General features: G+C 43.4%; 2 protein-coding genes across 2 annotated transcripts in view; both read right to left on the bottom strand.

Annotated features, from left to right (window-relative positions):
• The window catches only part of LOC142582331 (uncharacterized), a 57,138-nt gene extending 48,544 nt beyond the window's left edge, over positions 1-8,594 (bottom strand). Inside the window, exons 1-2 of the mRNA XM_075691916.1 lie at positions 8,384-8,594; positions 4,263-4,290 (exon numbers count right to left, since the gene is read on the bottom strand). Coding sequence (XP_075548031.1) covers positions 4,263-4,290; positions 8,384-8,386 — 31 coding nt within the window. The 5' untranslated portion in view covers positions 8,387-8,594. The remainder of the gene's footprint in view (positions 1-4,262; positions 4,291-8,383) is intronic.
• Positions 5,426-8,325, bottom strand: LOC142582330 (uncharacterized). Its single transcript, XM_075691914.1, has one exon. The coding sequence runs from the start codon at positions 8,175-8,177 to the stop codon at positions 5,604-5,606; it is 2,574 nt and encodes an 857-aa protein (XP_075548029.1). The 5' UTR covers positions 8,178-8,325; the 3' UTR covers positions 5,426-5,603.
• Positions 8,595-15,962: the final 7,368 nt, after the last annotated feature.

Genomic DNA, 15,962 nt, shown 5'->3' with positions numbered 1-15,962 from the left:
AACCTACACTTCTCATACACGCTAAACACTACCGTGCTATCACAAGTGGAATCTTATAGATATCTAGGCATAGAAATAACATCTCAGCTGGTCAAAGCACATCACGTCCTTTTCTGCAAGCATTTCTAAATCACTAGGTTTCATCAGACGATCACTCACGTTTGCTTTGCCCACGGTTAGACTAATCGCATACGAAACTTTAATCCGTACCAAACTTGAATACGCATCCCCTATCTGGAACCCCTATCAAGAGTACCTAATCCAGGTGTTAGAAGCAGCACAGAATCAAGCTGCTCGTTTTATAACATCCAAATATTATTCTCGGTTGAGCGTTACTAACATCAAAGCTTCGATTGGTCTAACCTCCCTGGCATCCTGTTGTAAGATAGCAAGTCTGCCTTTTTCATAAGCTATATTATCATTTTTCTCATTTATGTGAGAGCCTGATTCTGCCGCCCATGAGATCATCACATCTGTTTAATTGTCACAGTGTTCAACGAATTCATGGTTCAACTAACGCTTTGAATAAATCGTTTCTGCCAATTGACTACCATATCAGATTGGAATGTACTTCCTGATAGTATCGTCAATAAAACAAATTCTGAAAAAGTTAAAACAGTTATTATTACACCAGTTTTGTCCCCAGCCCCAGTAGTAAGCCCTTTTATCGGCTCTTTCATTTTCATGTGTTTACTGTGTTTACTAGTTCTTGCAATCTGTATTAATGTGTTTTATCTTTGTGACCCATGGTTACCATTTGTTACCCCCCTTATGTAATGCTCCATCAGGGGCCTTTAAGGGCAAATAAATAAAGACGGCGAGCGGCGTCTCACAGGACGGTACGTCTGAGCCATCTCAGATGCTACAGTAGGCGATGGAGAGCGGCCACACGGTGGACCATAAGGACGGCGTTGGTCGTGGAAGCTCCCTAGACGTTGGAAAGTAGCTCCGGGCGAAGAGTGATCCCGTTCGTATACGTCATATCTGCGAAGCTCGTCTTGCTGGTGCTTGCGTGCTATGTGGCCACGATAGCCGCAGTAGTAGCAGATGGGACGAGGAGGACGCCACTGCGGATAGCTGGTTTGGGAAGGTGTGTTGGTAGTCATGGAAGCCATGCGGGCCGGTGTTGGTGTTGGAGGCATCGGTGGAACAATGACTGGATTAACTGCGGCTACTTGTGCGTACGTTGGCGGGGCCGTAGGGGTTAGAGGGTCCGTGTACGCTGCACCAGCCATGGACGCCAATTCCTCCTTGATAATGTCTCGCAGATTGGTAGCCGAGGCATGAGAAGGCATAGGCCCTCCGGCTAAGCCCAAGACACTGTAGCTCTTCTCGAATTATTGCGCATATCATTTATCGTAACGTTGGGTCGCCGGCGGTAGTGTTTGCAGTGGTGTCTGGCTGCAACCGTACTCATTCGAGTTCGTCAAGGCGCTGGCAAGTAGCGACGATATCAGCGACGGTAGCGGGGTTCTTGATGGCTAAAGCATTGAAAGCAATAGCTTCGATGCCTTTGAGGATGTGGCGAGCCCTGTCAGATTTGGTCACGGCCGTGTTCACGCGCCGACAAAGAGCAAGCACATCCTCGATGTACGACGTATAAGATTCCCCGAGTTGTTGCTTGCGGGTGTTGAGTGTCTTTTTTGCGAGGGCGGAACGAACAGCTGGTGTGCCGAAGACTTGGCAGAGCTGCTGTTTGAAAGCGCCCCAGTTCGTGAAATCAACCTCATGGTTGAAAAACCAAGTCTTCGCTACTCCTGTCAAATAAAAGCACGGTGACGTAGTTTGGACGCATCGTCCCAACGGTTAGCCGAACTCACTCGGTCGTAGTCGTCCAGCCAATCCTCGACGTCTTCACCACGAAGTCCAGCAAACAGATGGGGATCACGCTGGTACCCACTGACAACCCAATACGGAGAGGCTAGGGTAGCCAAGGCAGAGATGGCGGAAGTAGAAGTGCCTGTTGGCTCGTCCTGCGACATGCTGGCGGACAGCTGGCACAATCGGCGACCCGATCAAAGCTCCAGGAGGTTGAGCGAGGAGTCAGGGACGGAGGACCAAAGAGCACACTCCACCACTTGTGACACAGCAGTTGTCACGACGTTTATTCTGCGTCAAAAGATGCGGCGAACCGACCACGCCCACAGCATGGATCATACTCGAGAGCCAGCCCCACAAGCGATGATGAAGAAGAACCCCATATGAACTCCACATGATGATGATCATGTACAGATGACAAAGAATAGCTTATAAATTTCCACAATATAAATAAATGATGATGATGATGATACTGTGTACAAAAAATTCACTGACGATTACGACTCCCTAATGCGAAATTTGAGCGCACATCTATACATGTTTTCATTTCACTATATATTGGCTGGTGCGGACAATCCATCTCGCACGGCACATTGCAAATGGAGTGAAGTGTGGTGCGTCTGTCTTGCTAATCTGCAGATCGAGAGAGCCAGCATGTGGGTGATGCATGGAAGCAATTCACTGCAGCTGCCGCCAGCAGACCTCCCATATGACGTGCGCTACTCTGATGCCATCTCGTAGCCATCATCACTACACCACACTTTTCTTTTCATGCTTTTGCCATATCCTTCTCCGCTTTCTGCCTCATGGTTCTGCTGCACCCTCCTCTCCGCTTTCATCCCCGCCTCTTTCATCCCCCACTGCACTCTGCGTTCGCTTTCATCTTTCACTGTGCTAGTTCTCTTGGTTATGCCACCGCCACCACCGCTGCTTGCCACTGGAACGGGCGCTTGGGAGCTGCACTCTAAAACAGATGTGAAGCCGAGCATGAGCACAACTAAGCTGTATCAGTTGCGATGCGCTTTACATTTTTCTGCCAAATTACTAGACCCACACATACACCATGAATTTAACATGAAAGAAAGTATTAATAAAGGGACTATATCAGGACATACGAGGTATTGTTTATGAACAATGGGACCTCACAGATAACAAAGACAAGGCATGTGCACTCCTGAAGTGAACAGTGTAGCAGACAATACTCACACTGGAGAGTACCTTCTGCACACGTGCATAATAAGGCCAACCTCAGTGCTTCACACCGTTATAAGGCACCGACATTCCATACGGTCGATTCTTGCGCAGTTATTAAATATCCAAGAGGCTGTACCTGAACTGAAAGAGCCTACATTGAGGCTTTATGACACACCTCACCAGGACCTGTCAAAAATTTTAGTGATACACTGAATCTGGATTATAAAGCAAGAGAAGGGGAACCGAGGGGCTCAACTTTAGTTATCGTGACCATATAAAGCCAACAGACAATGATGCCAAGGAAAGCATCGGGGAAATTAACTGTAGTTGACAGTGAAATGTAGAAAACAATAAAGAAAGGAAAATGAAAGTGGACGAAATGATAAAGTGTCGCGATAACGGTCTTGATGTCATCAGGTAGCATGGGAGAGTTTATTAGCCACGTGCCTGCTCTCCTAAGATCATCTGTTATGCGACGCCACTGGGCAAAAAAGGATGTTCCATATCCGCCCACTGTGGCTCCAAGTGGTGCTGGCCAACACTTCTAGGGCTAGATCTAGTAAACCTAAATACTCAAGTTAGTGGATGGTTTGATAGCCGTAGCACAATTGGTAGTGCAACGTACACGAAATGCGGAGGCTGTGGGTTCAGCTCCCACCAGAGACACATTATCTTTTCTGTCTACTTTCATTTCTTGTTGTTTATTATTTTCTACATTTCAATGTCAACTACAGCTAATTTCCCTGATGCTTTTCTTGACTTCATTGTCTGTTGGCTCCATATGGTCATCCAGGGAGTAGTTATACCACAAGGACTTTTCAAAAGGGTTTAGTCATAGCCAAAAGTAAAGTAAATAAAATGTTGAATAATGGTGCAAAGAAGCGAGTCTCATACTAGAGCTGAGAGACCATGCAACTTTGGAATCTCCAAAAAGAAAGCAATATCTTGCATTCAAACACGAGAAAAATGCAGTGCGGCAAATTTAACTGGAATTCTCCACAGAGAATCACAGTGATGCCTACCTTTTTACACTGCTTTGTCAACACTTTGTGGGTGCTTAGGATTCTGTTCAGTGGGGGTGATTTGAGTTGCAGAAGAATTGATTTGTTCCTCCAGCCACAATTTTCTCTGCTACTAAGTCATCTCTTGGAATGTTGTAAGGTTTACAGAAGGACAATATAACAATGCAACTTGATTCGACATTTGCTGTCAGTGTCCCGGGAAAAAAGGAAAGTCTATAAAGCACTTACCCAGTTCCTGCTTGAACAACACAGAATACTGAAATTAAGAACAAACTGATGAAAGGCACCTCCCTTCCATGCAGCATAAAGACCAATAAAAAGTTATGTGTGTTACATCTCAAGCAAAACAATTTGATCTGTGCAAGTTATCGGACAACTGATGGCCCTAATGCAATATGGTCCCTATCAAATCACTCTTTCAGACACTACACAAAAGCTGTTCAAAGGGTCAATACACATTTTAACTAAATCAGTGTGCAACATTGAATAGGGGTAGCTAGAATGCTGTTTGGCTTGAATCGTACCATCACTTGCAGCAGCAGCCTATTTATGCCGACTTCAGGATGGAGGCCTCTCCCAATAACCTCCAACTTTTGTCACCTTGTATAAGCTGACTACAACCTATGCCTGCAAATTTCCTAATCTCGCTGCACAAGATACTCCTATGCTGCCTTCAAATGTGTTTCCCTTTCCCAGGCACACATTCCATTACTCTAACAGGTTATCTGTCCCGCACATTATATGACTTGCCCAACACCACTTTCTATCAACTAGAATATGAGCTGCCTGAACTAATACACACTGCTGCCTTCCCATCTCTTAGCATTGCACCTATAATCTTCTGTACTGCCATTAATGTGGTGCTTAGCATCACCTTGTTTCCTTGTTGTACTCAGTTTCAGTCCTATCAATAACACTAGCCAAATGCACCAATTATATACTTTGTATGGTTTGACACATTCATTAATTCAAGCAATTTTATGATTAACAAATATCCATTCCAGTAGGGAATATGGTCAGTGCATGTGTCATAACTTGTGCCACTATCCAGGTAAAATGTACCTTAAGAAAGCTTCTCTAGAAGTTTCTTGTGGCTTAAATCCTATGAAGGTACCGTCGAGTGCAAAAGTTTAAGGACTAGAGTTGCCGTTAAATTTGTTTTTTCTTCTCAACTTAGGCATAAAGGCGGAAATCAAATAGACTGCCCACGTGCACCTACTTGACCAGTGCCATGCTTTTATACAATTTTACATTTCAGCTGTGCTAGAATTTTTGTTTTTTTGCATATTCTGTGGTCTCTAGACTTTTGCACTTGACTCTATATACAGCTTTCCATCATACATTGTTCAGCAGTGTTGCTGTACATGCACATAACAGCAGAAGCTTTCACCTATGGAATGATAAATTTATTGTACACAGTGTACCACGCTATGTAACAAACGTCACAACAAGGTGTTCAGGTAACAGTAAATAAATATCGGCTTGAAATAGAATACACAGTATATAAAGGGCTCGACACTGGGGCCAATAAAGCAAATATTGAATGGGAAAAAACAGTGAATAAATCTATCAGGCATTCTCTTCAAGCCTGGCATCACAGTTGTCCTGAGCAAGCAGGGAATCGACCAGGATGTCAAGCAACTGGTAGACTAGACATTTGTTCAGGTCCAGAATCTGTATGGATTTGGCAAGTGTCCTTGCTGCTTTGCACACATTTTCTACACCAAAAATTAGCTGTGCCCACACAGGCACAATCTTCACCAAACCCCGTGCAACCTGAGCCTCCCTAAATACCTGTGCACTGGGTTCGGAGCCCCACAATTGTTCATGCAACCGGTGCAAGTAAAAAGTGCAATTGGCCACCCCGAACAGTGCAGTCAGTTTATCCCTCAGAGACGTCTCAAGTGCTCTACCCATTAAGAGTTCAACAAACAGGACCAGCTGAGCTGACTTGCAAACATGGCCATCTTCAAGAGAGTCCACTACAAAGTCAACTGCTGAAGCAAAGAGAGGAATGTCCAAATGGAGGGACTCTGCAACTTGTTCCATGGGCGTCTGTGGGACATTGCCCCTCCACAATGGCACAATGTCTTCCTCCATAGGTGGGAAGTGGACCTCAGGGGTTGGCAGTTCCTGGAAACTCTTGTACGATGCATTGCTCGGTGACCGGTCCTGAGGCAGCGGCAAAGAGCTTGGGGTGAGTGGTGGTGAGAATTCAGGAGATGATGCCTGGTCAAAGTTGTCAATGAAGTTGAACATACACTGCTGCAAGAGCTGAGAATGGTTGTCTTCAGAAAATGAATACTCAAGATCAGCAGGAAGGTAGTCGGACATCAGCACCATGCTGCCTTCTAGAGGTGAGAGTGGGCTTATGGAACTGTGATCATCTCCAGGGAGAGCTGTCTTGAGCAGCTCCAATGTGCTTTTAACTCCTTGCACAAAGACCCGGTCTAAACGACTTGATGACGCCTGTCGCCGCATTTGAGCGACTGGTTGCTCTTCTATGTCCTCGGCATAGTCAAGAAACTTGTGAAACTCTTTGCTGTTTACAATTGCTTCACGGCTACAGAGAAGCTTTAAATAGTGCTGCAGAAATATGAGCCGCTCCTGTACATTTTTTTTGTCAGACAACACACTCCCCAATCCACGACTGGGGCCACGAATTCCTTTCAGGTGCTTTCTCAAGTGTGGGTTGCTTTCAAGGCTTCCTTGCAGTTCCAGAAATTCCCTGAACCTCCTCCATACCTTGCGGACTTCAGTCAAGGGTGCGGTTGCATCTTCGCTGTGCTTGCGAATTTCATACATGATGCAGTAAACTGTGTGCACTCCTTTTCCAGGCACAGACCTCGATTCTGTGCGCATTATGCAGATGTCCGAGAACACCAAGGACCCCAAGAAAACTTCTGCTTCCACAGCCTTTTCAACATCCTTGGAACTAAAGATTTTTACCGAGTGATCTTGTGTACCAACATAAACAGCTGGGAGAGTCAAGTACTCGCTCCCTTTGGCAGAGTTGAGACTAAATGAGCTGGAATCTCGACAAGGCAACACAGATGTCTCGTCCTGATTGACATTGGAAGACTGGTTAGTGCCTGCACTCTCTGTGGAAGCACACACATCTGTACTTGAAGGCTTCTGCTTTGCCTTGCATGGACAGTCACCATCACCACTCTCTGTGTTGCCCTGTTTGGCATGTTGCTCTGCCACATCACAGTTTTTCATGGAAAGTATTTCTGCATCTTCTTCCATTGAAAGTACGAAGAGTAACGCCCAATTGAGCCATTCGGGCATGCACAAACGGTGGACAGCAGGGGCGAGTACGTTGTTGGTAAGGATGTCCACCACAAGAGCATTTGTTGCCGGACTGGCCAGCAAGTGAGGTGGCTCTAGGAGCTTGACCAACACCGAAGTGATTCCTCTCAGATAGTGCTGCTCCGAGGTTTCGCTCTCGAAGGCAACGTGCTTCAAAGGAAATCGCCTCCTGATTGTTTCGCGCCGCAGTGCGTCGCACGACTCGTCGCAGCTGTGCCTCTTGGTGCGTTCCACGGCCAAGAGGCACGTCCTATATTTTCTATAATGAGCTTGCACCACGGGCAACATTTTCTCTAGCAGGCTACACACATCCAGAGAACCCAGCCGTAGGTAAAGTGCCCGCAACACATCTTCGATAATGTACTCGAGCTCTTTCGGAAAATCCAGATTGCTGCTCACGTCGGTGTACCAGGAGTCGATGTAGTGCGTTTTTATGTTGTCAACAAAAGCCTTCACCTCTGCGGTGACGTAGTCCGACGGACAGTGACGCTCTAAGTCGCCATCTTCGCTCTGAGAAGACGAAGTGAGACAGGTGCTGCTGATCCGCAACTCCGTGCCTGAAGGCTCCTTGCCTGTGAGTACACCGTAAAGATGACTCATAAATTTCACCGCGTTGTCTGGCAGGATAAAGGCGTTCTTTGGCAGGCGACATTTCGTAGCGCTTCCTCTGGAAAACTTTCCGATTACACTGTCTAGCTTTCCTTGCAAAACCTTCTTGATTCCGTAGAAAGTTAATATACAACATACTACGCTTCCAAGAAAGGGATTCCACTTATGACACAGCATCAGACCGAGCACAAGCACAACTAAGCTGAGCAGTGTTGAAAGCATCACAGGCAAAACAGTGAGACTTTCCGACCATAATTCCGAGGAGAGTTAAGCTTAGCGTGTTAAAGCAAGGATGAAACGAAGCTGACAGGGCAAAAGTAACGGAGGCCAGCGACGTACGCCATCTTGCGTAACCCGATAACTCGCGATGCTCATTGGCTGCTAGAAATGTACGGAAATCAAACCGGCGTCCGGCACTATCGGCTTACCATTTTGCACGCAGTATCCCACTGGATGCCGTAGACCACGTTCGCGATAGCAAGCTCTCCGGTGGAGCAATCACTTTTTTGTCAGTTCCAGAATAAAGGACAACAATTCAATAAACCATCACTAAAGAAACTTCGTAAAGAGCTTCAAAAACCATAACACATGCTCCTAAGGTTTTGTAGCGTTAATTTGGCCTTTGCATATTGCGCACATCCGGCATATCAGCGTATTTATGAGAAACGTTTATAGTGAACATTCTCAATAACTCGTTGTGATTAATGCTGCAATTTTTTTTATTAAGGTTATTAATATACGTGCTTTATATTAAGTGAGCTATACATACTGGCCTCGAGCGTGAATGTGTGTGTGACCGATGGTGATGCTGCGATCTTCACTTGTGTGACGTCTGCTAGACGGCTACGGCTGCAGCTGCGCTATGCAAGATCGATCTTGCACTATTTTTCGCATAGAGTTTCGTATTAGTATTTATTTAGAAACTCTGTGATTTTTCATTAGCTACACTGATCTTTATTTTATAGTCGTGTTGTTAACTCTGCCTGATGCTATGACCTGTAGTATGATTGTTGAGAAAGCTGGCAAGAGTATGTGTATGCTCTTATTGTTTCATTAAAGCTGCAATCATAGCTGTCAGGGCCGCAATAAGTAAGTCGTTGTAATTTAGTCCTCGGAGCGTGGGTGGGTACATGGAATGACCACTTTCCCGTATGGAGGGAGGGAAAACTTTTTTTCCCTTCCTCCATGCTTCCCCGCCACCGTACTGGTAACATCGATAACCGATCGCTGTCATCGTGCTAATGCCGAAAACATAATGGTAATGCCCAGGAGGGCACATGCTTTGCTACCGTTTCGCTAGTTCCGCGGCTCCCGCTTACCGATATTTGCACAGCTTTTTGCAGAAGGACATTTTAAAAAGAAGTTGCAGTTTCGATCGCCCGAAAACTACGCCCTGAAAGTTAACTCTGATGTTAAACATCCTTGTCATTCTACTATATACGACTTGTCCACTGCTAGGCTGTTTCGTAACTGCCCTGCCAGTAGGCCTCCTCTGTCCCTCAGAAGCACTCTCAGTAAAAACAGAGGTCCCTCTTTTACACAATGTCCTAATGGCTCCTACACGGCTTCCACCGCCTTGGGAATGGCAGACTATCCAATGTGACATCTCTTTCTTAGAAATATCGAAACGAGCCCCGGAGGCACACATATATTCGCATTTTCTGGAACTCAAGGAGAAGTACTCTGTGATGAATTTTACACAGATGCTTCGAAGTCTCCAGCTGGTGTTGCTTACGCAGCTCTGGGACCCTCGTTTTCAACATCTGGAGCACTAAACCTACACACCAGTATCTTTACAGCGGAAGCGTACGCCATTCTTAAGGCTATTCAACACATACGGCACACAAATATGGCTAAGGCTATTGCCTTCACAAACTCATTAAGTGTAGTGAAAGCCCTAATTAGCCTACGAAAACACAAGAACTCCGTTTTGAACGAGCTATATACCCTGTTGTGCTCTGCAAATATGTGCAACCAAGTGATCAACCTGGCCACAGGGGTATAAAAGGCAATGTGGCTGCTGAAGAAATAGCTACGTCAGTGAGTTTCAGCGACAAAGATGGAAATACACTCATCCCTGCCACAGACCTAAAGCCTTTTCTGAGCCGTAAATTGAGGAATCTTTGGCAAGGTGAGTGGGATACACAAGCAATGAATAAGCTTCACATTGTAAAGCCAAAACTGGGGAACTGGATAAGTGGAAAAACAGCACGGTACAAGGAAGTACTTCTTTGCCGATTAAGGATAGGCCACACATACGGTACTCACTCTTATCTTTTTTCTTTCTTTCTTTATTGGTTTATCACATATACATGTGATGGGGGCAATCTTGACTAGGGGCAATCCTCCAACTTGTATTAAGTGCGGCAACATTGTCACAGTCATCCATGTTCTTATTCAGTGCCCTGCCATAGAAACAAAGAGGAAAAAGTATTTCCCTGCTGCATATCGCGAGAACATACTCCTTCACCCTGCATTTTTTCTTAGCGATAAACCGCTTTTTAATCTGCAAACAGTCTTAGATTTTTTAGCCGAAACCGACACCCTGAATATCATTTGGCCAGGTAACTTTTAGCACATGACTAACAGCCCTGCATTCAAGGGCTCTCTTGAAACTCTGTTGTCAGTGTTATGTTTTATTGCATAATGTTTTAACAAAAGCCCATTGTCATAGCCCACATCACTGCCTAGTCACCGTCATTATTTTAGCACCTATACATTCTACGCCACTTACAGCTACAGGTTTTAGGCCCTTTTACAGCCATGTCGCATCTACCATGAGGAATTCATTGTGCACGCCATCCACAATACATCGTCAACATTACCACTTGTCATGGCACTCTTTGGCCAAACCTGGCCCTTGCGCCATAAAACACCACACATCATCAGTTTAGAAATCAATAAAATATTTCTGTACAAAGCTCGTTTGATAATTTTCAGTGAGGAGGAAGTGAGCTTTACGTTTTGTTGTGCATAAAGTTCTGTGAAGTTAACCGAAGTGTTTGCGCCTGCATACGAGTACTGTTGGGCCCTGCTTTTTATATGACCAGATCAATTGCCTGATCCCTTATCACCAGGTTGTGTTGTAAAGGGGAGCAGGAAAATAGGCCTGTTGGAAATAAAGGTTACTTGACAAAAGCACGTAAGCCTACACTTGCTATATCACTGGCAAGAAGCTCAAGTTCTGTGTAGGTAACCACTGTTGCATAATGATTTGTGGCTGGATGAGTCATGCTCACATGGTTGGTGGCTGCTAATTCATGCTGTATAAAAATTGCTTGGATAAAGCAAGAAAAGTTCCAAAGTTTCTGTGACACATATATGTGAGAAAAAGAATGCAAAAAGCATGGCAGGATCACACCGAGAATTAAATTCCATAGTCTGTGCACGGTGGTTTAATTTATAAGGTATACCATAATGGAGTGCTCAAGTTTAATTTTGACTGTCTGGGGTTCTTCAATATGCACCTAAATTTAACTACACAGGTGTTTTTGTATTTAACTTCCATTGAAATGTGTCCATAATGGCTGTAGTTGAACTCCCTTACCTCAGCACCAGAACACTATGGCCACTGACTCATTGTAGCAGGTACACTAACCAGAATTATGAGCAGCTATTGCCTCCTCTGCAGAGTGCATACAGTGCTACATACATACAATACTGCATGCCCATTCGTACATATAATATTCATATATGTACACCCTACAGGTAAAGTACACAGGCTGCATGAAACAGTAATGCTGCAAAACATTTTTGTTCATCGAAATGCTAAACCCTCAGCCTTTTGATTAGATGTTGAACATGGAGAGTAGCCAGAGTGGATTCTTTTAACTTGTACCTCCTGCTTTCCTAGCAGTCAAGTACTCGCATCAGGATAGATAAAATGGTACCTGCATTCATGCTCATAACAAATACTTGTCACCAAAAAGCACAGAAAAAATATTAACAGTTTTCTTGGTCATGGCAACATGCCTAGTTTTATTGAGAGGGTGCTGTTTTCTGTTCATGAGCTTCTATACCGTAGGTGCTGCTTCTGAATAGGAGCATGAATATGACTATGCTAAAACCGACAACAATGACCCGGGAGGTCAGAGTATGTACTGACATAGGAACACCATCCACAGCCCCCAAGCCAATGCCACTGGCCACCCATAATTGTTCAACTCCAGCCCTTGAAAGTCTAGAAAAGACATCCAGAGAGCTTGCTGCAGTCATTGGCCACAGGTAGAAGGCAAAATGCTTTGAATGCCACTGTGTCAGTGCTATTATTTTGACAAAAACATAATCTTTACCTTTTATTTCTCTTCACTGGCTGACCCAAAGGCCCATGATCCTTTCAATGATATTGGTGATGGCAGGGTGAGTGTATCACTGCATTCTCTACATTTCTTTCTTTTTTTATCATTTTATTTTATTTTGCAGTATCATGTGAAAGACGGCCTAATTATTGGCAGCAAGCAGGCCGAGTAAATTCTTGGCCACGAAAAGGCATATCTATGGTTGTAAAAGATATGGCCCAAGACATATGGGGCCGTGGAGTGCTGGCAGAGCGCACTTATGGGGCCAAGCTATCCCTAAAAGACTACAAAAACTCCACTGCTGTAGTAAGGAAGAAGCCAAGCCTGCAGAAGGTTGCTTTGATTATTGGCAAGATTGTAGCCATTTTTTACTGCGTTATGTATGCCTACTGCCCGATTTGTTAATTTATGCCTCCTTTGCAGACACCGTGATGCACTGGGAGTCCAGGACTGGTGTTCCAGTGAAAGAAACAACCAATAATGTGACAACTATACTTTCACAGAAAATCCAGGCTATAACAAAAGCAAACAACATAAGAAAAACTTAAACATTCGGCAATGCATTCTTCCTTTAATTTCTTTTTCTAATTGCATATCCTTTACCATTATTACACTTTTTGGCAGCTGCAGCTAGCTATACTTAGAGTGGAACCACTTTAGCAAGTGGGCCCACTTGCCAAGTGGTCCCACTTTACAATTGGTGCTGGTTCAATAATCCACATCAAGTGTGTCGACTTGGAGGAAAGTTTTGCCTGGCAGTTGCCAACAAGTGTCGTAATGGTAAACGATATGAAATCAGACTGGATGTGTGCTTCAGTGCATGTACATTTCTTTCTTGCTTGTGATTTAAATTCTGAATCTGGACATCGTAAACATACTGCCTAATTGCTGCAGGTCATAAAATGATGAAAAAGTCAAGGAATAACCTGATAAATGGCTGATTCAATGAAAATAAACACTTGATGAATTTTGATTCATTATACCCACACACAAGCATGCATGCTTTGCCCGAAAGGCAATGTGTGTTCTTGACCTTGCTGTACCAAAGTGAAGCAGGCATCTCATATTGCTGCTTTTTTGTACAACTTCAGCGCATGCTGATAAGAATTACCTAACTAGTTAATTACCTAACTTTACTTGAATGTCTTCTCGTGACACTTTCATAATGTTACATACGCTATATAAATAATATTTATTCTACCCTACTCTTTTTATTAGTTAGCTATATGGTAGCCCCCCCTCCCCCTTTTTTTTCATGCAGAGGAATGGGATTGATGCTTCAAAGAATTCTTTCTTTCTTTCAGAGACGGAGCTGCTTTGAGGGGAAGGTAATGAAGATTGATTCCATTGACAGCAAGAACCGAGGTTGTACTAAGGAGAGAAAGTTCATGAGCAGAAAGGAGGTGAGATCAGCCAGAAGAGAATTTCTCTGGATAAGCAAGAGAGGGGGAATGCACAAAGCTTTAGCGAACACAAGTATTGCTCGAGCCTGCGCTGTTTTCTTTTCTTTTTTTCTTCTTCGTCTTTTTTCCTGCTGCTTTTAACACAAATACATTGCGTTAACAAAAGTGTCGATTTAATGAAGTTTTCTGTTGGAAGTGTGACTGCATTACTTGAAAGTTCGGCTGCAATTCAACAGATTTTTATTTTCAGAATTTTCATTTGGTGTTATCTTGCGCATGATCTGCATTGAAATCATCCTCTTGATGTGTACTGCTCGATGTTGCTTGTGTGTAAAGGAACTTTTTCTTTTATGTATCTACTTGGCAGTCAAAGTAGTTGCTGCAGGAATGAGTGTGAACATGGATTAAGTTCCTCTTTCTCCATTTCCTTCTCACTTTTTGTTCACACAGTGCCATAAGGGAAGAAGATTGTTAATTAAGTTGCTCTCCTTTTTTTTGCCACTGTGGAATCTTTTGGGATACTACTGTTCTGGTGCATATGCTGTATAAGTTGCGGTCATTCTCTGCTGTGACATTCTTTTACATTTAGTTTAATATTTTGGTTCAACATAGTTGAAGTTAATCTACAGTTAATCTATGGTTAGTCTAGGTTAGTGCTATGTGAAAATAATAAGGTAACCTCAAGTATTGCAACAAAGTGATCACATGGCTTTTGGGTTAAAGTGTGCTTATTTTCTTTGGCATTTGATGATGGACAGCTAGTTCATTGCTGACTAATGCAATATCTCTGTGCCTTCGTTGCATTTCACTTGCTTTTGCTGCAATGACTGAGCTGTTATATCATGATATATGAATTCTTTCATCATCCATGGCAATTCTGAAAAAAAAAGACAATCTTTAAGCTGTTCAATTTCTTGTTTTTAATAACAACACCTGTTAACTCCTGTAGTATAATGTAGTGTCCCATTTTTTTACACATAGTTTTCATCTATTCACTTGTGGTCTTAATAAGTGAATGTATTGAGACTTGCTTTAGCTTTCTTTGGTGTGGACTTATTGTGCGCTGTTAATACAGGTCTTTCAACGTGTGGCTAATGTTACATTTGCGCACGCATTTAGTGACCCTTTCTGATTACGATGACTTCAAGTGTTGGACCAACTGTCAGTATAATCATGGTCATGCATCTAATAATTTTAAAACACCAGCTTCTAGTGTTTTGTTTTGAATCTAAATTGCCTTTAGTAATGTAGTGTGTGCCTTTAGCATTCTTCATGCTGTGAGCTGTTTCACTGTGTTGATTCCGTTCCTTGTGGTACCAGTAACGATGGAAAGTGTTACGGCATGTGGACTTCAGCTCCGAGCTTTAGTTAGCCTGTCTTTTTGACAACTGAGTGTAACTGTACTGCTACTGTAGCTACACATCTTTTACAGCATCAATCTGTTGAGACCTCATCCATGCTTTGCTGTATCATACTTAAGTTAGCTCAGATGAATGCATCTAACCTTCAGCGACACCCTACTCAAGGCATCACTGGAGGTTATGTTTGTAAACATATTTACAAAAAATTCACACAGGCAGGACAGTGGAGGTACCAAGGTATAACAAACATGAGTATAACAGAGTAAATCTAAAATTTATCACGCTAATAGCGTGCGATGAATATATGCTTGAGACAAATATCCGATATAACGAAGGTATTTTAATGTTGAATGCCACTTTCTATTAATAAAGTACAACAGTAGTAAGTAGACTCAGTACAGATAAATTGCAGCATTGCCATTTGTTGGGCGTGTTGGTAAACTGAAAGCATATTTAGCGCCAGCAAACAAGGACGGAAGGGAGACGACAACACAATGCGCAACACATAGTGCATTGTGTTGTCCTCCCTTCCGTCCTTGTTTGCTGGCGCTAAATATGCTTACAGATAAACGTAGTAAATATCTCTGATACTACTGAACTGTATCACTAGTATCACAATTGATTAAATCAAAGCCTTTAGCCAATTTACAAAGTTGCAATAAACTTTGGTAGGATAAGTGGGTGCCATAGCAATCAGTTGAGAGCGTTGTCAAAATTTTTAAGATAACAAAGGATTAGCTAACGATTTCAGACATTTAGTGTTTCACATTTGACAGTCGATGCTGTTCTTGATACTATTTGCATAAATCTACTAAGGCCTTTTTTCCCTCATTCACACCTGCTCTTGACTGAACAGCTATAGTGCAGTTTTTTTATTGCGAACATTTGTGAGGGCAGCAGTCGCACAGCTGTTATTTCTTGCACAGTAAGTAGTAAATGAAAGCA

Source organism: Dermacentor variabilis, chromosome 5, assembly GCF_050947875.1.
Source record: "Dermacentor variabilis isolate Ectoservices chromosome 5, ASM5094787v1, whole genome shotgun sequence".
NCBI classification, from domain to species: domain Eukaryota; kingdom Metazoa; phylum Arthropoda; class Arachnida; order Ixodida; family Ixodidae; genus Dermacentor; species Dermacentor variabilis.
The sequence above is the reverse complement of the archived record's forward strand: the minus strand, read 5'-3'. Positions and strand labels throughout refer to the sequence as shown.